We start from the raw sequence: 26,487 nt of genomic DNA on the forward strand, positions 1-26,487 counted from the left end.
CCGAGGAGCCTGAAGGAAGACTTTCAGCTCCGGGTACTTTGTATCCCAACCACTCCATCCTCTCCTGGATGTACTCCCTGCTCTTAACAACCCTTCAGCTCACTATCCAGATGGTGGCGTATCTTCACTGAACTTCAGATGCTGGCTGGATGCTGGTGCTTGCTAGCACAGGACGTTAGCTCAAGCGTGGGACTAATTGCTTATCCTGACAGAGGCTGGCTAGTCCAGGAACATCTTTCTGTCTTAGACTCCCGCCTCATAATTTGGGCTACGCCCCCAACTTTCACCTTCTGACCAAATTATCAGGCAACTGTGTTCCTTATTCTATTAGGTGGCAGGAACTCACTCAAACTAGCTGCCCTAATTTACCCCCAGGTTATAATTGTGGCAAGAGGGTGGCTTAGCCAAAGCCAGTCTACTTTTCTTTTGTTTTGCCTTGAGGAAAACATGGAAGGCAATCTTTTAGTGGAGATGGAAGTGGGAGAGAACTGCCTTTAAGATCCAGTCCCTAACTTGGAACAGCTGTGGAAAGGAGGAACGCTTGCTCGGGAATGCAAGGGCAGGAGAAAAGGTAAGAGGCAGAAACAGGAAGGAGGTTTACACAGTACACGACCACACACATTCACTTCAAGTTTTATTTTGCCTCTTGTATGGTCTTCAGATGGTTTTACAGTTCGTTTTCTACAGGAACTGAGCTGTGATCTAAACAATCAATGGAATACCACCCAACCGTAATAAATAGTCGTAACAATAGAAGATAGATAGCATAGCACTGAACAATCCTAGCGGCGTGGACATGTTTCATAGTTAGCTCTGTGACCAGAACACCAGCCAAACTTATTAAAAGCCAAGATAAAGCTGCAGCAAACTTGCTAAAAATCCTGATTCCAGAGGATGACGCCCATGGAATGAATCCTCCAGATAAAATGCTAGAACTGTCCACTAGTGTACAAAATGTACTTAAAAACCAAATGACATTAAGCCGTTTTAAACAGTATCTTGTAGCAATCTTCCCTTCATCTCAGCCCTTGAAAACGCAAACTTGGTTCCCGTCGTCCAACATACCTTACATATCCTGCTATCAATTGCAGGTTTCTAACCCTGAATGTGAAGAGGCCTCCTTTGTTCATCTCACCCATTCACACTCACAGGCTTTGGTTGAAAGTCACTAAGTACAATGCTTTAAAAGACTCTCTTTTCAAAGCCCACACTGATGGAAATCTATGAAAGAAAATATGTTTTAAATTTCCTTCTCCTTGACCCTCCCCGCTCTCAGCTCAAAGTTAAACTGCTGATACAAAACTGCAGGGAAGCAAGATAACAAAATACTGTTAACCATCTATGGAGAAGCCAGCCAGCCATGATTAATAAAATGAATCCTGCAGAGATTACCTGCAAGCCTCATGCTCAGAACCCTTAAACACACCAAATCTAAATTAAAATACTTGAAAGCTTTCAGAACCTGTGGTTAAAGGAAAGAGAAAAGGGTAACCGTAAGTCATTGGTTAAAGTGTGCTCATTTTAAATTTGATACAAACATGCAAGAACTAAAGACTCTGATTTAATAAAACCAGTAGTAACAGGTCTTGAAATTAAAGGACAACTGACCTGTGCGCAAATGGGATCAATCAGTCCCTGAACCCTACTTGCCAGAAGTCAAAACTAACATTTCACATGCTGACCTGAATTGAGGTTAATTTCCAGAAGTGACGGCACTTTGCAACAGACTGAGTCCCATGAAGTTAGACTCTGGTACCCAAAGTGGTCATGGCCTAGCCCTAGGTGGGAGGCACTTCGAAAATAATAAAACTTCTAAAAAAACAAAGACAAAAGTAAAGAAAATACACTTTCCACTGATTTACATATTCAAAGTGCCATCTTGAATCACACCCTTTCATTTTCGAAAGGAAAATTACAAAAACAGTAAACACAAAGGATAGTCAGGTTACAGCTAGTTTAGTTTATATACAAAATAATTTACAAGTTTGTCACTTTTAGGCTTTTGCCACAAACAACTGCACATTTGTCCCTACAAAGCACAATATGCCTGAACCAATAATGGTCACGAGACAACTGGCCAAGGCTTTACAAAAAGCAGAAAAACCGCCCAAATTGAAATCATTTATTCAGCTTAAACTATGCCATAACCATCCCACTCGGACTCTCCACCCTGAAGCCTCTGAAACCAAATCTTTCTCATCTTTGCCATGTCCCCAAAGAATGAGGTACATTTCATTTAATAAGCCAAGGAGGATGACAAATGATTTTGATTACTCTTAGGTAAGAAATGCAACCACACTGGATGCAGAAACAGTGCTGACTACATTTATTGAAGACCCCCTCCCTATAAGCCCACGTAAGAGGTCTCAGCACCTAACACAAGACCCAATAAGGAGGCCCACATCTCTTTCATACAGGATTTACAGCAATACTATCTTTTTCCAACCAGCGAGTAGTCTCTAAGCATGATGAGTGAGTTTTACATAGTCCTCTTTGTTTCCAATCTGAATTAGCCGATCTGTTGCCGCTCCAGAGGCTGAGCTGTATGAAGACCCCAACCACCACCCACCAGGTGAAGTGAAGAGACTTCCCAACAGTTCATAGTGCCAACAAACGTCACAGGCTCCGACCAAGTATAACCACATCCTTTGGAAATCCTTCCATTTTTGCAATTTCAAAACAGCCTAACTTGCTGTAAAATTCCAAAATTCTTTTATCATCAGGTCTCACTTCACAGAAAGCCCCTCGAGAGCCTAGGGGGGAAAGAAAAAAATCAAAATATAAATGTCACTTAATTCGTAGAATTATGAATATGAATTGTAATTAATCTCTAATATATTTCAAAAAGATCATAGTACTGGCTTATCTATACCAGCCTCTAAATTTCATACTTTTTGAAATTTATATCAAAAGTCAATATTTATATTCATCAATACTGCAGTGATAACTACCTTAAAGTGATGGATATGTTAACTAGCTTTAATATGGTGATTATTTCACAATGTATTTCAAGTCATCAAATTGTACACCTTAAATATATACAATTCTTAATTGTCAAATATACTTCAAAAAAATTTTTTTTGCATGGTAACACTCTTCCCCAGAAAGAAAATCTTTTGGCAAAGAGGTTGTAAGAAACCTCAAGGCAAAGGATACCTCTGTTGAATGTTATATTTATGTAAAGTATCTTTGAGGGACCCACAGGGCAGAGCCTATTCCAGCCTATGTCACAAGCCAATACAACCAGAATGTGTTTTATATGTTAAAGACATGCCTCATACACCTGCATGATTCAGTTCCAAGCACAACACTGAGAATTATACTTTCATCGAACAGAGCTGTTTAAATTATCCCACAAAGGGGACACCACTGAATCAAATGATATAAAGATGCAACAAAAGTGCATCCTCACACATCAAGAACCCTCTAATTAGTGCTCAACAAGCTGCCCATTTTTGTATTGCCAAAGGCTAAAAAGTTGTTTTTGTTTTTTTTACAGCTTTAAAAGGTTGTTTAAAAAAAGAACATGCAGGGCTTCCCTGGTGGCGCAGTGGTTGAGAGTCCGCCTGCCGATGCAGGGGACACGGGTTCGTTCCCCGGTCCGGGAAGATCCCACATGCCGCGGAGCGGCTAGGTCCGTAAGCCATGGCCACTGAGCCTGTGCGTCCGGAGCCTGTGCTCCGCAACGGGAGAGGCCACAACAGTGAGAGGCCCGCGTACCGCAAAACAAACAAACAAACAAAAAACATGCAATGGAACACTGTATGTTGCCTTTTTAAAGCCTAGAATACTCAATATCTGGCCCTTTACAGAAAAAGTTTTCATACCACTAAGGTACAGCAAAGTATTTTTGAAGGTTTAAGTAACAAACTCAAAAAACATCAGCAACTCTGCATTCCTAAATGAAGTCTTCCCGAGGTTCGTTTAATTTTCAACTATCATTTATAAGTCTCCTAGCAAAATAAACGTACACTTCTCATTTAATTGGGGCTCAAAAATAAGCATTCATAGTGTAAAAGAGCAGTATTTTTCAATGATTAATACACATCCAATTCTTGCAGCACTAATAATTCAGAAGCAAAACCATAAATGGTGGAGAAGGGAATGTAAATTCACTTCTTTCTTTTTATCCTAAAATAGAGTCCTGTCCCCACATAACCCCACATAACCAGCAACTCTACAAATATGTACTCACCATTAGCCTTCAGTGAAGACAGGAGGCAAGCCATCATGCTTTTGGCTACACTTGGATCAGTTACTTTTTTGTGAATATCCATCTTTATCAGAGAAGGGAAGTTGGCAAGGAAAGTTTCTGGCAACACTTCCTGCTCTTCATGGAAACTCAACATAATTTTCTGTAAAATTTAGGAAGAATCTCTTGACTTTCAGTAGCTACTCATTATGAATCCATATATCCCAACTACAGAACTCAGTAACAGGAAAAGGAAAGCAATATTCAATAACTCTTCTGGTAATTATAAAATTACCACATGCAGAATTAATTAGCTTATAATTCTAGCTGAAGCGTTTTTATTTTTTTAAAAGTTTGTTTAAATGTAATGTGGTATACTGGATTGGATCCTGGAACAGATAAAGGACATTAGTGGAAAAACTGGTAAGTAAGGTGAGGAGTTTATAGCAATGTACCAAAGTTGGTTTCTCAGACTTAGGACAAATGTAGAAAATGGGTGAAGGGTATACTGGAACTCTGTATTATCTTTGTAACTTCTGTACATCTAAAATTATTCAAAGTAAAAAATAAATAATTCAAAATAAAACAATTTTTTAAAAGTTTGTATTGCACAAAAATGTGAATGTATTTAACAGTACTGAACTGTACACTAAAAAAAATGGTTAAAACAGTAAATTTTATGTTATGTATGCTTTACCACAATTTTTTACAAAAAAGTTTATAAGAGACACACTGGTTTTTCTTCATAGGTTCCTATGCTGAGAACTGTCACATATGGAAAAGCAACACATCAACAGCTCAATCACCAGCATGCTGCAGTCATGTCGATGAAATCCCAAGTAAGGGAGCCTACTCCAACCCAGCCTCCTATTACATAGAGACAATGTCACAAATACGAGTCCAAGTATATTCTCTAAAAGTATTTATTGAAAATAAAAATTATCCTCAAGAAGAAACTATTTTTAAAGTTTATTCCTATTAGTTTTTAATTACCATGAGAAATGCATTATTGAGAAAGTAAGTTAGCTTCATTAGCACGCAAATGAGAGATTTTTAATTACCTAAACTTGCCCTGAGTACCCAAAGAAGAGACCATAACATCCTTAAGTTTGGTGCTTCAAAACAGAAAGGGAGGGAGAAAGAAGGTTCTTTAATTGTCTATGTTGTGCTTTTACTTGAGAAAGTATTACAACAACGCTTCCAAATCAAAAACCGTAGGGAACAGTGGAAAATACCATGCTAATAAGAATAAGCCCTAAGAATTCTTCTCTGTAAGAAATTTAGTAAGCACTGGGATTTTAAGATATATCTGCTTGCTTTTTTAATAAGTATTTTATTTTCTAAAAAATTACCATTGTATAATTCTAAATCTGTGTATTACCTCAGCCTCAGAGAGTTCTTTGTCACCATTTGGTTTGGTATACTTCTCCTGCATGAAGGGAATCCAGGAAATTTTACATTTTTTAATGAAGGGGGTCACATCTACAGTGCCCAGGGCATAACCACATATGCCATCTTCATCTTCTAGGACAAAACAGTAATCCAGGCTGAGGGAAAGCAGCCCTCCTACTAACCTGCTCACAAGAAAAGAGACCAGAGTGAGTTAAGTTACTAACACAAAACATTAGAATTCAGTGATGTAAGGCCCAATACACTCGAATGACAATGCATGGAAACTACATTCGATGTAAATACAAACTGAAAATATACACATATTAATGCTCAGATTTTATTACAACTAAAGTAGGACTTCTAAAAAACTCTATTTCCAGTCAGCACCTCCCCTCAACCTGATAAACCTGGCTATGAAATGTCTACTCCCAAATCCAACAAATCAGAATACTTCATCACATACTTGTCTCCAATAAGGTCAGGCTGACTCTGAAAAGGTAAACCGACTCCATCGTCATACATTTCTCTGCAAATCTTGTACACGGAAGCCTGAAAATATAATCTAGTTAAGCAACACATCAAGAAAAATGGCAACAGAATTTAACAATATGACTCATAAGTCAGAATGGACTTCCAGAAGAGGGAGTAACAAAACGTTTGGCTTGTCATAAATATCACCTCTGCTTTGTTAAATAGAGATTTATTGAGTCATATTTGTAAAGCCAGTAGAAAACAGCATGGTTATAGTAAACAGTGAGAATTGCTTTGCAGGGGATAGTTTTAGACAGTAAGTAGTGGATTCAAAATCCAGCAAACTATGAGGCTGAGTCTCTCTCAGTTTTCTATACATCCCAAATGTTTAAAACATGTTATTGTCTTTAAGCAGGCATTTTTATTTCTATAGCTGATTATCAAGCAGCCTGTAAGCACTTCACAACTGAAAACTGCAGAAAATATATAGGAGAAAATCAGCTGAGAACAACTGATCATTCAGACATCGTTCAGTAATTCCAACTGTGAATACATTTCATCTGTTTTTTTTTTTTAAAAGAACTGACACGAGATGTTGAGTCTAAACTCCTTCAGCTCTTCTTTAAACATCCCATGTTCAATGTTTTAGTTAAACTTTCTCCATCTAAAGTTTTAAGACACAAAACTCATTCTTTTAACCAGGGAGTTCAAAGGAAAGGATTAAGTGTTCACCATAACCATACACCAAGTTGACAGGTAGATGATTACCTCATCTTTAGGAAAGTATGGTCTGATAGTATAAACTTTGGAGGTCGGAGTCAGTGGGGGTGGTTGAAAAAAGAGGTCATTTGCCCCATCAATTGGCAGCAAACGCTGTGGGAAGAAAAAAAGGGGAGATGATCAGTGTTGGGAAGATATTTACTTTTAATGAGTGTGCACTGCAGATTACCAACTTAACATTAACTGGCTACTGCAGGCAGACCTAAAGAAGAGGGGTGTGCTATGCTTTACTAATAAAAACACCTCTTTGCTGGGGGAGGGGAGTGCTTCTGAATAGAAATTACCCAAACTGAGTTACATAGCTTTAGTGACATACTACTGGGGATTTAAATATACAGTAAAAAAAAATTCTATTCCAATTATGACAAATCTATCTTTTAAACCAATCTTATATAGACCATCTCTCACTAAAAGATGGCAGAACAGACTGTCAGGAGGAGAGGTTTGGTCTGAAGAGGGTTATCTGTCCAGGAGACGCTTTATCCCCAAAGCAATGCGCTTCAGTTTGCTGTGCGCAGCAGAGCACCTGTTGGGGGGAGAAAAGTAGAGCACCTGAAAGTCCATGAACAAATTCCAACACCAAATAAACTTCATATTTTGTTCAAATTTTCATTCCTGGACTGTTCTTTCAAGTATTACTTATAAAGTATTTGGGAAAATATCCAAAAGCCCTTTCGCCATTCATTTGCATAATCATTCATCCTTTTTGCTCATGGAGTTTCCACTGGCAGACAAGCATGCGCGCATTGTGCATTGCGGGCGCAGATTAAAATGCTGTGCGACCTGCAAAGAAACAATGTGAAGTGTATACCTAGAGCCGCTGCGCTTCGCAGGCGCGGGGGGGAATTGGCAGCATCTCCTTCAGAAATTACTGCGAAAGAGGAGGAAAATTTGATTTAAAATCCAGCTATGTAACTAATTGAATTTGGGACTAGAAAGCCTTCGGCAGACCAATCCTTCCAGCCATCTGATGCGCAACACAAGGTTTCTCATAAGACAAAGAAAACGTCAATTCAGTTGTGAATTCATATTGATACCTGGAACTCTCCTGCTAGACCACCTCTAAAGGCCCAGGGTTCTTGGTCTCCAATTAAGAACTGTGCTGAAGAATGACTACGACACCCTGTTGAGATCAGATCCAAGCGGAGAACGTTACGAGAAAGGGGATTTCCTGGGGTCTCAAACGTCCAACAAACTAACAAACACTTTGTGGAAACAGCTCTCTAACAATAATAATCCAGGGTTTCAGGACAAGGCTGTGATAATAATTTTTTTTAATTTGTAATGGAATTTCAATACTGATGTTCCTTCCTCTCATCAATGAATAATCACTGTTCTAGTGAAAGAGTTCTACCCTTTCTTAAATTATTGGAAGGAAAAAGTGTCAAGTTTGTCTGGGTCACGCTTATATATTCCCTAGGTACAGCTGTAAAAATCAAGGCAGCTGCTTGCTCTGTAGCAAAATTACAGTAACTTTAAAGTTAAGTGAAGTGAGATTGATGAGACATTTTATTATCACAGCCCATGAAGGAATTAAACTTGTCTGAAGTCACATTTTACATTTTGAGGAAGGGTACAGGGAAGGGAAAAAGGGGGGGAAAGGGGTTAATCTTGTCAGAAAACTAAGGTCAGCAGAATAAGTAAAAGAAATTATTCAGTAAGTTGACAATGAAACACAATGAGTACTTTTTCTTTCTTTTCTGACAAGGACAATCCAAATTCAGACTTGGCTAGTAACAGTATCAGTCTGACAGATTCTGAGAACTAAGGAGAGCCAACTGATGCTCCTAATTTGTCCACAGCTAAAACATACTTTCCTTGAAAGTATGACAGTATCTGGCTCCTCTGATCAACCACTATCATCTTTGCAGTGCACTTAGCTCACACATGGAGTGGCAAGCTTTGAGGCCCAAAAGTCAGCATTTAAGGTCACCACTTAACCAACTCCACAGGCAATAAAGGAAGCTAATAATAAAAGATAATTAAAAGCAAATTATAATTGCCTTCCATAGGCAATAAAGGAAGCTAATAAGATAATTAAAAGATAATTTGGAGGCCAAATCAAAATCACCTGCCTAGTCTTCTGACAAGATAAAGCAGCGCAATATAGTTCTTTTCCAATTGAAGACAGCATTCTACCTCCTGTTCAAGTTAACAGTCTCATCAGTACAATACACAGTGTGCTAGTCAGACAGTCCCAAAGCAAACCAATTTTTTTGTTGACAATTCAGGCCCATTAAGAGATTATATCCAGGGTTGTCATTTTTCAGGGGTAGGGGTACTTAAAAATATATAGATATAATGTAATATTTGTAAAATAAATATGAAATAGGGGGTCAAAATTTAGGTTATGAAGAGAACCTGCCCCATTCCATAGCTCAGTGTAAACTTACACTGCAGGAAAAAACTACACGTCTCAAACTTTAAGATGAGCCAATTTCCCCTACCCCCCACTTTGAGACTACAACATAACTAGCACTTCCAACTATTACAATAAAAAGCTGCATGTACGAAGAGCTGTATAAATGAAAACATGGTTAATGCCTCAGTCGCTGCGCAAACGTGACTTCAGTTCATGCCTACTGCCCTTAAATCTACCTGAGCTACCTCACAGAACCTTTTAAGTTAAACTAATTAATCATGACGCGCTGTGAACATCTGCCGCTGTCCATCCAATAGTAGTAGAACTTGTGCTGAGGATTCTCCCATCTGTACACAATGGGGAAGAAGATAATAGAAGTCGTTAGTAATCAAAAGTACTGCATAGCCACATTCTTTAAAGGACTGAATGCCAGCTGGACTGGAGACTAGAGGAAAAGAAAGGGTACTAATCAGTAACTCCCTGAAATTACTATAGAACCATGAAAATACTCTCTTTGTCGTGAGCTGTTGTAAAGCTATGTGGATGCCTAGATGATTATTTAAAGCTTCTAAGATGCTCTGACCTTGAGACTGTACAACAGCTATATACAATCTGGGAAAGCTGCCCCCATAACTGCACAGTACAGAGGTAAAGCCTGAGAGGAAAAAGCAGCAGTACTGTATATAATCAAGAATCTTTAGTAATTCTTGAATGAAAAGCTGAGTATCAAATGTTTTAAGCAACACTTTCTCAAACTTAATAATCCGGATTACAGGTTCGAAACTTAAGAACTTCAATCCCTATAAGGGTTAATTATATCCTCTTGGCCAAAAGCCTGGAAGGCAAATGCCATCATCCAACAATCAATACAGAGGTTTTTCCTAAGCCTAAGGGCAGACGTGTATCATAGAGAAGAGGTATCTTGGAGCCTTTTAACAAGAGGAGGTCAAAATTCTCTTTTACCTGTTGTGCTACATATACAGGAACCCAAAATTCTCTATTTTCTTTTTCCCCAATTCATTTATTCATTTTTTATTTTTGGCCGTGCCTCATGGCTTGCGGGTAGTGCCCGGACTAGAGATCGAGCCCATGCCCCCTGCAATGGAAGCGTGGAATCCTAACCACTGGACAGTCAGGGAATTCCCTCTACTTTCAAATTAACAATGAGAGACTCTATTTTTAGCTGCTAATTAGTTGTATCACAGGAAAAATTTTTTTTTATATTTAAGAGTCCAAAAGTATATATACAGAAAGTGAGAAATCTCTTTGCTGCTACTCCTGAGTTACTCTAAGCTCACCGTGTTTCACACTTCTATTTCACAGCCAAGAGTATGTAACCCATCATAGTATTTGTGACTACTATGAAAACTATGACATGTCAGTTAGCCTTGCTGCCTGCTGTGTGCTATGCATAAGTCCATTAGATATTCCTTATAGCTGGATTGAAAACCTGGAAATGAAATGAGATCCCTGGAGAAACTTGGCCATGCTGGTGCTTTTTACCAAGTTTGAAAATTTAAAAAAAAAAAAAAAAAAAAAAATCACTGTTTTCAAAAGAGAAGTCCATTTAATGAAGCAGAGTTTTCAGGGCATTTCAATTTTTATCCCCTGCTAAAACCAATTACTTGGTAGAAACATAAAGAAAAAGCTCTGTGAAATAATACCAAGTAGCACCAGAATAGCCTACCACTAAAGCTCGCATGCGCACAGGGCTGGGAGGATGGCTTCCTCTTTCCAGGCCCCCTTAGGTCATTTCGGCAATTGTTCTGTTAAACACAGCATTAATGTCATCAAGACACAGCAAGCAGCAGAGAGCTTACAGAGTCACAATTCATAGTGTCTCATCTCCAAATCAGATAAAAGTGGTATACATGGTTCCATCCAGGAAGCATTCAGTCAGAGCAAGTTAAAGTCAGTACTTTCTAACACATTTTCAAGATATTTATGCTGAATTAGCCCAAGGGAGAAAAATCAACATACTCGGTATATTTACTGAGGCTTGCACCTCAAGTCTGTAACAATGGGTACACCTTTGAAATCTAGGCAAAGAATTTAAACACAGCTGGAAATTCGTCAACTCCCTATATGTTTTTCTCCCTGTGGGATAATGTCTTTTTTTTTTTTAAGGGACAATGTATCTGAGAAGAGATTACTCCTGGTATACCTACCTAACCACTGTACAAAAGACTTCACCATAGACATTATACTCTTGATATCCCAAACATAGGAGTACATGTCATAAAGGATTGTCCTGTTGGCACAATTGGAGAGCCGAGTGAACATGCCCATCACTAGTCCGCACATCTCTTCAAACTTGGCTGCCCGCGACCGCCATTCTTCAATCTATTGAGGATCAATAAAAACACTCAAAAAATTGAAAGTTTAACAACAATCTAAAACACAGTTTATAAACTAAGCTGTTTATGTTATCAGGTACCTGCAAATTTATACTAAACATTAAAGAATCAATGGGCTTAAACTTTTAAAGACAAACAATAAAAGTTTGTCTCCCCAAACTGACCAATATTCCTAATATAATCAATTTTGACTTTCCTTCATTCTTAGCTACTACAAGGTCAAACTAAGAAACTGTATATATCAGATTCAGCAGAGTCCGTACCTACTTTACGGAACACATTCTAAGATGTGGTCAATTCTCATTTAAGACCTCCCCTGTAACAACAGCATGGGGACCCATCCAGGCCAGAAAAACAGGTAAATTAAGCATACTCACTTTTTCAGAGTCTTTTCCTTTACAATTGACACTGACAACACTGCTATTTGCTCGAAGCCACTGGAACTCCCGTAACATCTGTGCTCCTTTGGGTCCATGCTCATAAGGAAGGTAGAACAGGTCAGCAAGTAACTGCAAATCCTCCAGAGTTACTGGTTCTGCAGTGTACAAAGGCTTCTCATTTGGACCAGGCACAAACTGCTCCTTGTTTGTCTGTTCATCAGTCTGCATCGGGGCAATATCACTAATGCAATCTTCCTGCATAGACATCTCTGGGGATTTTGATTCAGCTATGCTCTCTTTATCAGTGTCCATTGGTTTCAATTCCTCTGCCATTTTAGCTTCAACAATTTCAGTTAGTATTTGATTGTCATTCTTGTGGTCTGTCTCTTCCTGTTTTTCCACTACCATGTCCATGGGTTCCTCATCTGGCTGTTTCTTTTCTTCTTCCTTGGTCAGAGCTGTAGGCTCACCACTCAAGGCTGCTCCCTGGCTCATAATGGGCTCCTGGTAAACGGTTGTAACTACAGTTGTGGCATTTAAAGAGGGTGCTGCAACTAGAGGAGTCCCATCTACTACATTTGCTTTAGCCCCACTGTGTGCAACTTGCCTACCTATAAAAACAAATTGCCAGAGATAATCAGAATTAGAAACAGAACAAATTAGATCTAGAGAAATGTTTTCTTCTTACCATATCTCTAACTAAGAGCCTCAATTTGAGATTCCAAATAATTTGAGCCCCAAGAAAGTACAATATCTCTAAACCACTGGGAGGTGGGAAAGGGAAGAGAGGAGGGGAAACACAGATCATAAACATGCCAACACCTATTACTTTCTTCTCTTTTGAAGCTCTGTATTTAAAAACTACTTCAAAAAAAGATATTTTAAAAACAAATTAGCAGGCTTCCCTAATGGCGCAGTGTTTGAGAATCCGCCGGCAATGCAGGGGACACGGGTCCGATCCCTGGTCCGGGAAGATCCCATATGCTGCGGAGCAGCTAAAGCCCGTGCGCCACAACTACCGAGCCTGTGCTCTAGAGCCCGTGAGCCACAACTACTGAGCCCGCGTGCCACAACTACTGAAGCCCACGCGCCTAGAGCCCGTGCTCCGCAACAAGAGAAGCCACCGCAATGAGAAGCCCACGCACTGCAACGAAGAGTAGCCCCCGCTCACCACAACTAGAGGAAGCCCACGAGCAGCAACAGAAACCCAACACAGCCAAAAATAAATAAATAAAATAAATAAATTTTTATATATATATATATATATTAAAAAACAAATTAGCATTCCATCAAAATAAAAGCTACTTAAGACCAAAAGTAAAATTTAAAAAACCTTATCCTCTAGATTCCTAAATTTCATTTTGCTTGGCAGGCCTATAAGAAGACACATCACAAATGTCCTTTACTTTATGTCTCAAACAATGTGATCCAACCCCCTTACAAAGAAAGGCCAAACTCACTGCTGTACTGATGAGGTACGCCAAACTCCTGCAACCATTCTGTTAAAGCTAACTTTAGAGCCATCTGTGGACTATAGAGTACATCAGTTTCTATATCTTCATCACTGCCTTCATTTTCTAACTTTATCTGGATCGACACAGTACTGTCTTCGCTATCAGCTGCAAAAAAGAGAGAAAGAGCACAAAAACAGTTTTCATTACAAAACACTAATTGTTACAGTAAACCCAGAGAAGCAAAGAACTGGAACAAGAACAAACCTTAAGCATAATATGCAAACACAACCAAGACCCTTCACTGAACCGCTTCACCCAGAATAGTCATCTAAATGCATTGCTAAATGTAAAATTCCAATTGAAATATTAAACATTAACTTTAGAATCACTGGACAAGGCAGTCATAAATGTCCACTTATTATCAATTATTGGGAATGCAAGGTTAAAGGCACTATACTTCCCATAAAGAAGATTCCCTACCCTTCAGGGGTTTATAACTTAAAAAGGCAAATAATTATGAAAAAATAATGGGCACATTAATAAATGCATTGAGGGGAGAAGAGAAAATTGATAGAGAGCCCACATATGAGCACAGATAATAAGCATATAAAAGAACCAGGATAGCGGTAGAAAAAATTAAGTCTGAACTCTCTTTGGCTTCGTATTCAAATCCCACTATTCTTAGCTTTCCTTCTTATTTCCCTGCACACAGGCCAGTCTGGCTTATGTCCACTAGTCGTTAACATGCTTCATGCTCTGCCTTAAAAGAGGTAGATACGAACAGCCATGTATACAGAGAGGATTGAGATTATATCCCTAACTCTGTGTTTTTTACTGGGGAGAGGGGGGTGACAATGACTGAGCCTTGAAGGGAAGCATTAATTCAATAAACAGAACTGGAAGTAGGGGTACAGAACTGAGAAACAGAACACAACTTTCAACTACATACCACTAAGCACCATAATGTGACATTTCAATACCCCCCAATGGGCCAAAATTCAGGTAACTTGAAATTTTCAGTGTCTAGTATTTTCATCTCTAGCCCACCAACCCTTTAATGCCCTGCAGACTTTACTCATACTTCAACCCAGTGTAAGTAACTCCTCCTCTATGAAATCATTTACCAGCACTTTCGCTTAGCAGAAGTTATCACTGCCTCCTGTGTTCCCCCTTGCACTCTGTAGATAATAATCTCAGCACTTATCATTCTATAGTACAGTTGCCTATCTGCTTTACCTAACACCAGACTAAATGCCTATCTGCTTTATCTAACACCAGACTAAATTCTTTCAAAGTAGGGACTATTTTATTCTTTGCATCCTTAGTGTCTGATAAATAGGTGTTTAAATGTTAGTGAATAAACAACTAGTCAGCATTCTCCTACTTGGAACTCAATTAGGAATTTTTCATAAATAAAAATCAGTAAGCCAATGTCTAAAATGAGAAAATGTCTCATAAATGTAAGCTGAACTTAAATTATATATTAAGTAACTCAGAGGAGAATATTTAGCCATCTAAAATACACCATTTAATAAAATCACCTGAAAACACAAATTCAATCAGAATTATTCAAGGGATAACAGGAACACTAAAAGACTACCTTGTCTAGTTACTCAGACTTGAAAGGCTAAGACACATTTTAAAAACAAAGAACTGAGGCCAAGAAGTTATTAAGTAACTTGTGCAAAGGCAGTCCAAGCAGCCCTTTTTCTATCATATACATCTCATTCACAGGACTAAACAACACCTTAAAAAAATCCTCTTAAATCTTGATGACAAAAGAATGCATACTTGCCAATGGTTCTACTTAATCCCAACTCTCCTCCCAAAGTCAAGAATTAAGTCATCTACTTACTCATCACTACATCTTTCCTCACTCCATTCATGTTTGACTTGTACCAGGTGGCAAGGGTGTGGATAGCAACATAGTTGGCTTCAAATTCACAATTTGGATTAGTCAAGACTCCTTTTAACCGCGGGATCAGTTCTGTAGATCTTCCTTTGTATGGGCCCAAAAATAGTCTCTTCTGATCATAATCATTAGCATGAATGTTATCCCAGATTACTGGAGCTCTCTTAATAATCTTAGAAACCTCTTCAATGGACTCTACTGGAATTTCTTTAGAAACAACTTTGGGACCTAGAAATAATGACCACCATTTTTTAAAAGACTCTCATACAAGACAGTGGCATGGACATATATACACTACCAAATGTAAAATAGATAGCTAGCGGGAAGCAGCCGCATAGCACAGGGGAGATCACCTCAGTGCTTTGTGACCACCTAGAGGGGTGGGTAGGGAGGGTGGGAGGGAGGGAGAGGGAAGAGATATGGGGATATATGTATACATATAGCTGATTTACTTTGTTATAAAGCAGAAACTAACACACCATTGTAAAGCAATTATACGCCAATAAAGATGTTTTAATAAATTAAATAAATAAATAAATCCTCAGAGGAAATTTTTAAAAACAAAAACAACAACAAAAAGACTCTCGGGCTTCCCTGGTGGCGCAGTGGTTGAGAGTCCGCCTGCCGATGCAGGGGACATGGGTTCGTGCCCTGGTCCGGGAAGATCCCACATGCCGCGGAGCAGCTGGGCCCGTGAGCCATGGCCGCTGAGCCTGCGCATCCGGAGCCTGTGCTCCGCAACAGGAGAGGCCACAACAGTGAGAGGCCCACGTACCACAAAAAAAAAAAAAAAAAAAAAAAGACTCTCATACATGGTTCTTCAAAATATACTGCATATAATTATTTTCCTTGTTATATTTTATAACAATTTTTCTTTTTAAAATAACACAGCAATATGTCCTTTTACTCAGCTTTATTCCCCTTGCCCTACATTTCCTCAGATCAGATTCTCAGAAATAGAATTAGTGGTTAAAAGGTAGGAATATTTAAGGTTTGGGTAACTTTCCGCAAAGTGATACATCAGTAAAAAAGAAATTTCCATGTTAACCATTTTTTACCATTATAATATATCCTCAATTAGACAAAGTCTAATTAACCTAAACCCCGGGAGGATTTCTGCCCTTAATTCTTAGAATGAAAGCTAATACAGCTCATCGATTACTAACTGTCAATCCAGCATTACAGCTTTCATTTTATAAAATACGACTTTCTCCTAGTGCTGGGATCAATACCTGTTAGCCCAGATCCCTACAGATCTATTGTTTACCAGTAACTGATATTCAGACTCACTGAAAAATCCTCAAAGATTTTTTTTTTAACATCTGTATTGGAGTATAATTGCTTTACAATGGTGTATTAGTTTCTGCTTTATAAAACCTCAAAGATATTTTTAATACTAAGTGAAGAATGTGTACTTTGTAAATGAAAGAGAATTAAAACAAAATGTTCTGGTTAAGGCTCAGCTTTTTTTTTTTTTTTTTTTTTTTGCGGTACACGGGCCTCTCACTGTTGTGGCCTCTCCCGTTGCGGAGCACAGGCTCCGGACGCGCAGGCTCAGCGGCCATGGCTCAAGGGCCCAGCTGCTCTGCGGCATGTGAGATCTTCCCAGACCGGGGCACGAACCTGCGTCCCCTGCATCGGCAGGCGGACTCTCAGCCACTGCGCCATCAGGGAAGCCCAAGGCTCAGCTTTTTAAAAGTATCCAATTAGGGGCTTCCCTGGTGGCGCAGTGGTTGAGAATCCACCTGACAAAGCAGGGGACACAGGTTTGAGCCCTGATCCGGGAAGATCCCACATGCCGCAGAGCAACTAAGCCCATGCGCCACAACTACTGAGCCTGCGCTCTAGAGCCCGAGAGCCACAACTACTGAAGCCCACGCACCTAGAGCCTGTGCTCCGCAACAACAGAAACCACCGTGAGAAGCCCGCACACTGCAACAAAGTGCAGCCCCCCCTTGCCACAATTAGAGAAAGCCCGCGTGCAGCAACCAAGACCCAACATAGCCAAAAATAAAAAATAAAAATAAACTTTAAAAATAAATAAAAGTATCCAATTAACCAGAACAACCAACTCCCAAGGTCCTAGTTAATTAAAAGTTTTACTGTCTAAATCTTATAAGACTTACCTGTCCACAGCACCTCAATTCCAGGTAGGAGCTTTTCACCCACAGTCCTTAAGTAAGGAGACTGAGACACATTTGGATAACAGAAAGTGCCACAATATTCTGAATGTAGGGGGAAAAATTAATCAGTAAAACAGTCAGGAGTGAAATGGTCATGAGTTTTTGAATAGGGATAAAAATGTCTACCAATTCTAAATTATTTTCATCCAAATGATAAAAGGCCTCCATGTTATGTCCCAAAAGAAGTAAACTCAAGTGGGTAGTTCATTTATGACTCAACTTAAAAAAAAAAAAGAATCAAATCATAAAATCTGATATTCTTCCTCTAGTATTAGGACAGATCAATCCTTACGGTCCTATGGTCACCAGAAATACAAGTTTACTAAAGAAATAATTAGAATTTTTAGCATTTTCTACATAATTCTGAATTGCCTACATTTCTCAGTTACAATAAGAGGCCAAACAGACTGGATTCATAATATCATAATAGAAAGAATGCAATATTAGGCTCCTGGCTATTAGTACTCAACTACAATTGATTATAATTTGCAGTGAATTAAGTAATTACCAAGTATGATCTTATTAAACACTGAGTATTCACATAGTATCAGACCACTGAGATAAGGTTCATGGCTCACAATACTCTAAGACAGACATATACACAGTTAAATAAATCAGTCTAAAATTTCTTAGAACTTTTTTAACTCTTCCTGAACAAGAAGTCAAGCCTAGGGAAGTTTTCTTATAGGCTGAATTTTGAGAGGCAAAAAAAGAGAAAAAACATTTTCAATGGAAGGAACCAGGGAGAGATAAGAGGGGGGAAAAAAGAAAAAGGGAGAAAAAATTATTAAGCTTTCTATGCTGACTACTGGAAGTTAAGAGCCCAGATGGGAGTGGGAGGAATGAAAAGGGATACAGATATGCAAGGGCAGAAAAAAGGAACAAGTAGGAGGATATGAGAAGTGACTAAGTTAAAAGTAATGTAAATTTGCTTTTTTCTAGCTTTCATTTTTATAATACTATCCCCTCCTCTAATCCTGAACATGTAATGTTCATATACTTCCAGTACCAAAAAAAATACATAAAATCTTTTGCCTATTCAGTTGTCATTTATTAATCCCTAAAATCTCTCCAATTTAAGATGTGCCGAAATATCTTCTAGAAAAAGAATTCCTACCTTTATATACCAAAGGGAGAGGGGACAACACAATAAAGCCCATACATGGTCTTTTGAAAGTTATATATTTCAAAAAGACTAGTTAAATATAAAGCTATTATATACAATACCTGTGGGACAGAAGAGGAAAGTTTCTGGCTCTCCTAGGTACTGATAAATTTCATTTGTGATGGAGACCTGGGCATGGGCAAAAGAACTGAATACCTCTTTGTCAGCTGCACACATATTATGGTCAATATCATCAAAAAGCAAGGCAAATGACCTGCATCCAAACTGAGAAACCTAGGAAAAGAAAAAAAAAACAACAAGATGCTTTACCAGCTCATCTTACAGAGTAAAAAGCACAGGATTTCAAATATTAAAGTATATACTTAATAGTTATACTTAAAAGTCAAATATTTTCCTTAGCAGAATGTTCAATGCCAAGCCACTGCCTTTATATTTTCTATGTTAAACAGCTAGACAGTTGTGGGACCCACTTTTTCATTTGGGTTTGAATGCAATATGCCAGTATGTCTAACAAAGCTTCTATAATGCAGCTTATCCTTCTACCTCCTTCACTGCCAACTATAGAAAACCAAACAGAAAAAAAAAAAAAAACCCGTGAACAATAAATAAACTCTAAGACATGACAAACCCAAGTAACCTGTTCCAGTCAAGATACATTGATGCTAATTAATTTCTTTGCACATTTGCACATAAATCTAGGCCATCAATCAGAAAGACCAACATAGTAGAATATGATCAAATAGGTAAATAACCTTTTAAAAGCTTATTCACAGAAATTTAACTACTTTAACTTTTTTTTTTTTTTGGCCGTACCACACGGCTTGTGGGATCTTAGTTCCCCGAAAAGAGACTGAACCTGGCCCCAGCAAAGAAAGCACCAAGTCCTAACCCCTGGACCGCCAGGAACCTCCCAAACTACTTTAAATTTTTTACCAGCCATTTTAATGCCACCAATAATATATACCAATATATATATATATATATATATTTTTTAAAGGCCACACTGCGTGGCATGCGGGATTTCTTAGTTCCCTGACCAGGGATCGAACCCGCACCCCATGCATTGGAAGCACAGAGTCGTCCCCATTGGACCGCCAGGGAAATCCAATATAAACTTTTGCTTAAAGAAACATATATAGGGGACATCCCTGGCGGTCCACTGGTGAAGACTCCGCACTTCCAATGCAGGGGGTGTGGGTTCGATCCCTGGTAGGGAACTAAGATCCCGCATACCACATGGCCAAAAAAAAAGAAAAAAGAAACATATATATATTTTAAAAAACAGCACACTTACTTTACCAAAAAACATGTGCAGCTTTTATGTTAAGTAGAATTTAGACTCCAATCAGGTTCACCAACAGCTTACACGTTTACCTAGTTTTTCTTCTCATTTTGGGAAACTAGCCAATCATGTCCAAACTGAATTACATCTCTTGTCCATATAACTGAGTGAACCTATTTCTATAACCTCACTCAGAAATTCAGTCAGGCACCCAACAGAGTTTCTGGAAATGTGACTCTGGACCACTCAGAATTTCCTGGAATCTGAGGTAAGTCTCCACCTCAAGTCTATATTAAGAATCTCTGGGAATGGAGCCTATAAGAACCCTTTTAAGCATCACTTCTAAGCACTGTTTTAAGGCAGTTCTTATGCAAACTGAAGTTTGAGACGCAATGGTACCTCCAGTAAAGCTCTTTTGACTCACTTTAGAAAATATTCCTCTTATCAAAAGAGTTAAAGTAAAAAAATTTGTACAGAAACAAAGAAGTACTATGAATTTGGTTTCCTTTTTACATCATAAAAGCAACTCAGAAAACTTTTAGTTTCATGTACTGATTCAGGGAAAAATAATGAAAAAGTAAGGAAATTACCTGGTCCAGTTTGCGTTTCAATGTAGATACTTCCTTGGGGTTAGAAAAGGTAATATCCAATCCAGGTGAGATAGCATAGATGAACTCTATCTCATATTCCCGTGCAGCAGAGATGAGAGTCATAAGTTGCTCTAAAGAATAGAGTCCATGATTTAAGAAAGCACCACAAAAACTAAAAGAGCCTTCACCTTCAAACTCAAGGTTATTTTCTCCAATTTTCAATGAGTCAAGAAAAAAAAAAGTCCCTTAAATTCTACAAAATTGTCAGGTCCAATGTGACAATACGTAATGGCACAAACCTGATGAGATTTAACGTCACCCTGAACTCAATAAAAGCATTGCCATTTCTCAAAAATACTGAATTAAGCATCAATTCTCTTACTGAATACAAAACATTTTTATTTCCTATAGTATTTGAGAGGTATGCTTTTGTTTTTGCTGTCTCTGTACAACTGGAATTCCTAAATAAATACATCTACATATAGCAACTTTATAATTTGGAAAAAAAGAAAAATGTGTTCTTAAGAACCAGGGTTAAGTGATGGCCTTAACAATCCTGACATCTTTGTAACTACAAGAAAAATATTCATCACAGTTTTAAGTCTCTAAAATGTGAAAGACAATTTTCCTAAGTAAATTGACATTCCATAATGTCATAATTCCATAATTCCTAAGTAAACTGACTATTCCATACCACAGGATATATCCTTAAATAACTTTCAGTGGTATCTCAAGATAGTCATTTGACTATATTTTGATCATATTAAATTTCATTACCAGCATCACCAGAAAATAATCAAGTTGAAGACACTTAAGTTATATAGAGTAGTAAACAACAACACTAGATTGAGTTTTAATTGCTTTTCATATTTTAAGAAAACTTTCTGCCTTCAGTGCCTTGACTGGGCTCTGTAACCAGATATCTTGTTAGCTACCATTTAATTCAAGGTATGAAAATGTTCCCCCATTCACTCAAGTCCCCAAAGAAAAGCACCACTTGTCTAATTTACTTCTCTTATTTATGAACTTTATGTAACTAACTCGACATAAGAACACATGTAACAAGGATAGTTCAGGATGGCTTTTCACTTCAGTATAGGCCCAGACTAAGGTGAGGCCCTTCTTCATTTTAAATAAAGACAGGACCAGTAACAGAAATCAAGTGGTCAAGACCAAGCCATACTTGAGCCTGAAGCAAAAGGATCAGTAGTACTAACCCTATCTTTATTTAAAATTTTGGTATTTTGTTCGTGGATTTTTTGCATTAGTTCTGGTTTAAAAAATGGATAATAAAGTATTATTTATCTTGATTACTGATTTTTGGAGTCCTTTAAAATCTGCACTGCCGGCAGGCCCCTCACTTGCCTTGCCCTAGGCCTAGCCCTGCTTCAGCACCTCTTTGTCTAATGGCCCACTGTTTAGTCCACTGGCAGAAGTTAAAAAGCACAATTTATGACCACAGAACAAGTGAAGTCAGACTGGTATACCTGTAAATCACACCATGGCTACACATTGTTAGAGTTACTCTTTCAATATGCACTAACACACAGAGTAACCATATAAAAGAAAACTACCTACAAAGTGAAAGTGGAATACTTAATTCTTGTACAACTACATTTAAAATATAGCTGTTTTCTTCATGTACTCAGAATTTATGGATTAAAAAGAAAAAGATTACCAGCTTCCTCCACTGAATACATCTCTCGCCAAAACATCCTATGTTTGTAGTCATCTTTTGGAGCATACAGATATGTATTTAATTCCCATTTCTGGAGCCTTAAGAGGAGAAAAAATTACATGTATATAAACAGGCAACATGTATAACCTGTAAATCTCACTTTTTTTCCTTTTCTTGGAGCAGCTCCGTCTCTTAAAAAGCTAATATTCTGGGGCAGTAGCTTTTAACTTTTTTGTAATCCAGTGGAGTTGTAAAAAATTAAATATTATAAGGAATGTCAACATATTATAAACAGTCTTAAATAAAAATACAACAGTTCTGAGTAAGACAGATGAGCCCAAAACCTATCCAGCTTTCCCAGGAAAGTTTGAGAACCACTGCCTTAGGTGAAGAAGAGGAAAAAGACCAAGGTAAAGTAACTTCTGCAACTGAGAAATCATCAAACTGCACCTGGCCTATTCAGTGTATTTCCTCAAACAAAAGGAAATGTTAAAAAAAAAAAAAAAAAAAAAAAGGAAATGTTAATTGTTTAAGACTCTCCTTCACATAATAAAAAAATTACCTTCTAAAGAGTTCTTTTCTCTGCTCCATAACCCATGGTCTTCCATAAAATCCTAGATCCAAAGTAAGAATGAAATTATAAGAATGTGATAATCTACTGAGAAAAGCAGGTTACAATACATACAATACCACTTTGTAAAAAATATGTACAATATACAAAGATCTGAAGGATGTTTAGTAAAACATTAAGGTATTTTGGGGTGATATTTTACAGTGATTTTAATTCCCTTTTTGCTTAGGTAAATTTTCTGATTTTTCTACCATGAACACATTATTTATGTGATAAAGTCATCTAAAAATAACTAAACATCATCTCTTTTCACTGCCAAAAAAGACTAAATATATTTAAATCTAACTTTTAAAAAGATTATCTCAATCTTACAGTGGGGAAAGGGGAAGCAAAGTAACCACAAACTGCTAATAATAACAATTACTACCTAGAAGGGGAGTTAAACCACTTTTAGAGGGGGAAGGGGTGAAAACAAGTAAGGTAGGGAAAAAACCAGGGACAGAATTAGAAAAGAATCTGATTCATCTAATTTTATGATGGCTTCTTTTTTTTTTGGTTCCCAAAATTATAAAAGGGACCCAAAAAATGCCTTAAACTACACTCAACAAATTCAACATTGGAACTGGCCCAAACAGGAAACTCTCAAGCAATCTCAATTCCAGAGCAAATGTATATGAACAACTGAAAATTCAAGAACGTGACTCACTCCAGAGTATCCTAGATGGGGGCAAAGCAATAGTAATGCACACTGCAAGAAACAGAACTGCAGAATGATGACTTAAGTAGTGGTATAAGCACCAAACTGGTATTTAGAGCTGTGGCTTGTGCTAATCATACCTTACAGCTTGCCTAACCTTTATTTTCCACCTGTCTCAGTCTAATCATCTGCAAGAGATAAGGACCACCTCCCAGGAGTATCATAAAAGTGGTTCAAACTGTGTTTTGAACACATAACGTTCCTTACATACACACACACAGTTTAAGAAACTAACTCAAAAACCAAAATTTCTGAACAGTAATAAGCTCCACTCTAGGTAGAATGGTTACTCTGCACCACAAAGACAATGACAGGCCAAAGAAAAATTCGTTACATACTAATACATGAAACTGTCCAGATTGACAATTCAATGGTTACTCTCTTACAGGTGATTTAAAGTATTAGGTAAATTTCACAAGTCTTTATAGCTTTCCTACAACACACTGCATTATCATTTTTCTCTTAAGTAGTAGGCATTAAACTTTCCTTTAGAGCTGCTTCAACATGAAAAAAAAATTTGTTTTTTCAAGTGACTAACACTTTAATCTTCAGGAATCCTACCTTTGCTCTTTCAGAGTAAGGTTCATGGTTTTAGTTAATTGGCACCGCAAAGAGGAAGCAGTGCTGTTACACATGAGTTAAAATCAACAAAGGTCTGTCCATAGAACGTGCAACACTATTCACTTCATTAAACTGAACCTAAGATGAACTGGGGGCTTTGGTGATTATGATGTGTCAGTGCAGTTCACACTTGGTTTAAAAAAAAGTCTTAAAAAAAAAAAAAGAATTAACACTCAGGGTAGATGTTTTTAGCAAAACTTTTGTTTCACTTTTATATATGTATACATATTATATATGTGTGTGCATTTGTTGGATTGTGATGTAAAATGTACTTTTTAGATCAAAAAAGTTTGCAGGCCACTGTAGTTAAATTATACTGGCAAATAAAAGCACAAATTAACCTCAAAAATAATAAATAAATAAATAAAATCAACAAAGGTTTGTGAGGGAAAGAAAAGCAAAACAAACACCAAAAAAATATCAGGTGCTCAGTCACCAAGAAAACATACTAGGGAATTGGAAGGAGAAAAGATGACAGATAAGACAATTCTAAGTAAACTAGCTCCCTTTTAATACTATTCTGAAAAACAAACCAACTGATCTAAACCACAACTAACTTTTCTCCATAATTACTGAAGGTGTAATGGACAGGCAAGTTTCCTTAGATTCACTTTAGTCTAGCTCTAAAATTTCTAATCCCCCAGCACTCCTTTCCCACCCTCCACCCCAAGATCTTACATAACAAAGCACAGATTCTAGCTCTATATATACATCAATGGATAAATCAAACAAAGCAATCATGTTTTCATAAACACTGACTCCAGTCAAATACACAGGCAGTTTTCCATTCTGTTTTCCCGAAAATTCTGCAAGACAGTTAACTTTGCTGAATCGTTTCATTCCTTATGGTAGCTGCCAATTAGTCTGTTCTCTCCTACAATCAAACTTTATCTAATATAGCATAACCACCACCCATCTTTCAAATGAATACTCCGTGAGTACCAAAGCTCTCAACCAAGAGGACAATCCTTCTTTCCTTTTCCACATCTTTCTGTTTTTTTCATAAAGACCAGTATTTTCTACAGTGTTACTCCTATGCCCACCACATATAGGGGAGAACTAATAAAGTATACAGCTAAGAAACCCTGGGTCAGCCAAAATACTTCAGAAAGTTCAAATACATGCTGTACTCCAGGGAAGAGCAATAATGAAACTGATTCATGCTTAGCTTAGAATGCACAGCCGAACATTTGTTCATTACATTCATGAACTGTGATACAATCTTCTGGTCATTTTCCCCAACCACCAAAAAAGTCCATCATTCCTTTTAAATGGAAATGGGAAGGAAGTGAGAAGGGAACTTTTACACCTCTTCTGCAGTCACTAAAATTCCGTATCTCAGATACTATTAAAGTCAAAGCTTCATCCCTCAGAGGCAAGGCACAGTAGTTGGCAAAGGGCAATTTTCTAGGCTGCAAATCAATCTTCAAAGGGTGGGGGGTTCGGGACTGGCCAGCAAAAAAACAAACAAAAACACAAGTACAAACAAAAAAGCACAAGAACAAACAAAAATTCTAAGCAAAAAGGAATTTGTAAAACTGTAAGACGACAGTGCTTCTCTTCACTCCAGGAATACAACTAGCACACCTGTACGGGTAGTCTTTTTTCAAAAGGGTGGGGACAACAAAACTACACACCTCTCTCCATTTGAACACAAACCACCCTAGAGAACAACATACCAAGGTACAAAGACGTAAAACTCAGAGCCTAAGACTAAGGCTCCTTACACCGCTTCCATTGGAGCATGCCTGGCTCCAAGCCCGAGGCGGGTGGGGTCAGGCTTGTTAATAGCCAGGAGGAAATTCGACGCCGTTTCAGAACGCGAAAAAAGACCTGCCCATCCTCTCGCCTCTTCCCTCATTTCAGCTGGGTCAAATTGCAGACCCAAGGGAATAACCCCCTTTTAGAGCCCCCTGCCCCCGCAAAAAGGAAAGAACGTATTACTACTGGGGTGGAGAGGGAGTGAGGACGCTCTTGCCCAGCCCGCGCCACAACGCTCACCTTCCACCACGCCACAGAGGAACCTCCGAGCCCCTCCTGCCGCCCCGGCCACCGCTGCTCCCCCGGCCCCGGCTGGGTTATCTTCTCCAGGGGCTGGAGCTGCCTGCGGCTCCAACGATGCGCCCGCGGAGGCGGCAGGGTTGGAGTTGAGCTCGCTCTCCCGCTCCTCCAGCGCCGCCTGGCTCTCCTTCTGCACCATCCTCCTGCCCCCGGCCGCCGCCACCTCTGCAGGTCTTCCTCCGCCTCCGTCCGTAGGGCCGCCGGCCCGGAGAGCCCCAGAAAGGGCCTCGGCTTTAAGCGCGCGCCCCTCCGCTCTTTCCCCTCCCCCTCTGCCCTTCCCCCTCCCTCTCCGCAGGGACCCTAATGCCCGGATGAGAA

At 38.5% G+C, this 26,487-nt stretch overlaps 1 protein-coding gene across 2 annotated transcripts; it reads right to left on the minus strand.

Annotated features, from left to right (window-relative positions):
- Positions 1-617: 617 nt before the first annotated feature.
- On the minus strand, positions 618-26,378 carry OGA (O-GlcNAcase). 2 transcript variants are annotated; one of them, XM_022568972.3, is made up of 16 exons: positions 26,110-26,377; positions 22,722-22,773; positions 22,160-22,257; positions 20,482-20,612; positions 18,711-18,882; positions 17,427-17,525; positions 15,244-15,528; positions 13,395-13,553; positions 11,932-12,545; positions 11,366-11,540; positions 7,873-7,958; positions 6,824-6,928; positions 6,048-6,133; positions 5,574-5,766; positions 4,196-4,355; positions 618-2,753 (listed from the first exon to the last, which is right to left on the minus strand). In XM_022568972.3, exons 1-16 carry the CDS (start codon positions 26,306-26,308, stop codon positions 2,617-2,619), a joined length of 2,751 nt encoding a protein of 916 aa, XP_022424680.1. In that variant the 5' UTR covers positions 26,309-26,377; the 3' UTR covers positions 618-2,616. The 2 variants fall into 2 exon arrangements, with proteins under 2 accessions (XP_022424680.1, XP_089754220.1); XM_089898094.1 differs by lacking the exon at positions 15,244-15,528 and having other exon boundaries at positions 26,110-26,378.
- Between the last annotated feature and the right edge of the window lie 109 nt (positions 26,379-26,487).

The sequence above is a fragment of the Delphinapterus leucas genome, chromosome 16 (genome assembly GCF_059928025.1).
Source record: "Delphinapterus leucas isolate spDelLeu-1000000601 "Yukka" chromosome 16, BTC_Dleu_Yukka2, whole genome shotgun sequence".
In the NCBI taxonomy this organism is placed as follows: domain Eukaryota; kingdom Metazoa; phylum Chordata; class Mammalia; order Artiodactyla; family Monodontidae; genus Delphinapterus; species Delphinapterus leucas.

Coding starts and splice junctions, on each gene's coding strand:
- OGA (XM_022568972.3), bottom strand. CDS start 26,308: ATGGTGCAGAAGGAGAGCCAGGCGGCGCTGGAGGAGCGGGAGAGCGAG. Junction 20,613..22,159: donor GTATTCAGTGGAGGAAGCTG/GTAATCTTTTTC, acceptor TCTATTCTTTAG/AGCAACTTATGACTCTCATC. Junction 2,754..4,195: donor GTCTTCACTGAAGGCTAATG/GTGAGTACATAT, acceptor TTTCCCCCCTAG/GCTCTCGAGGGGCTTTCTGT.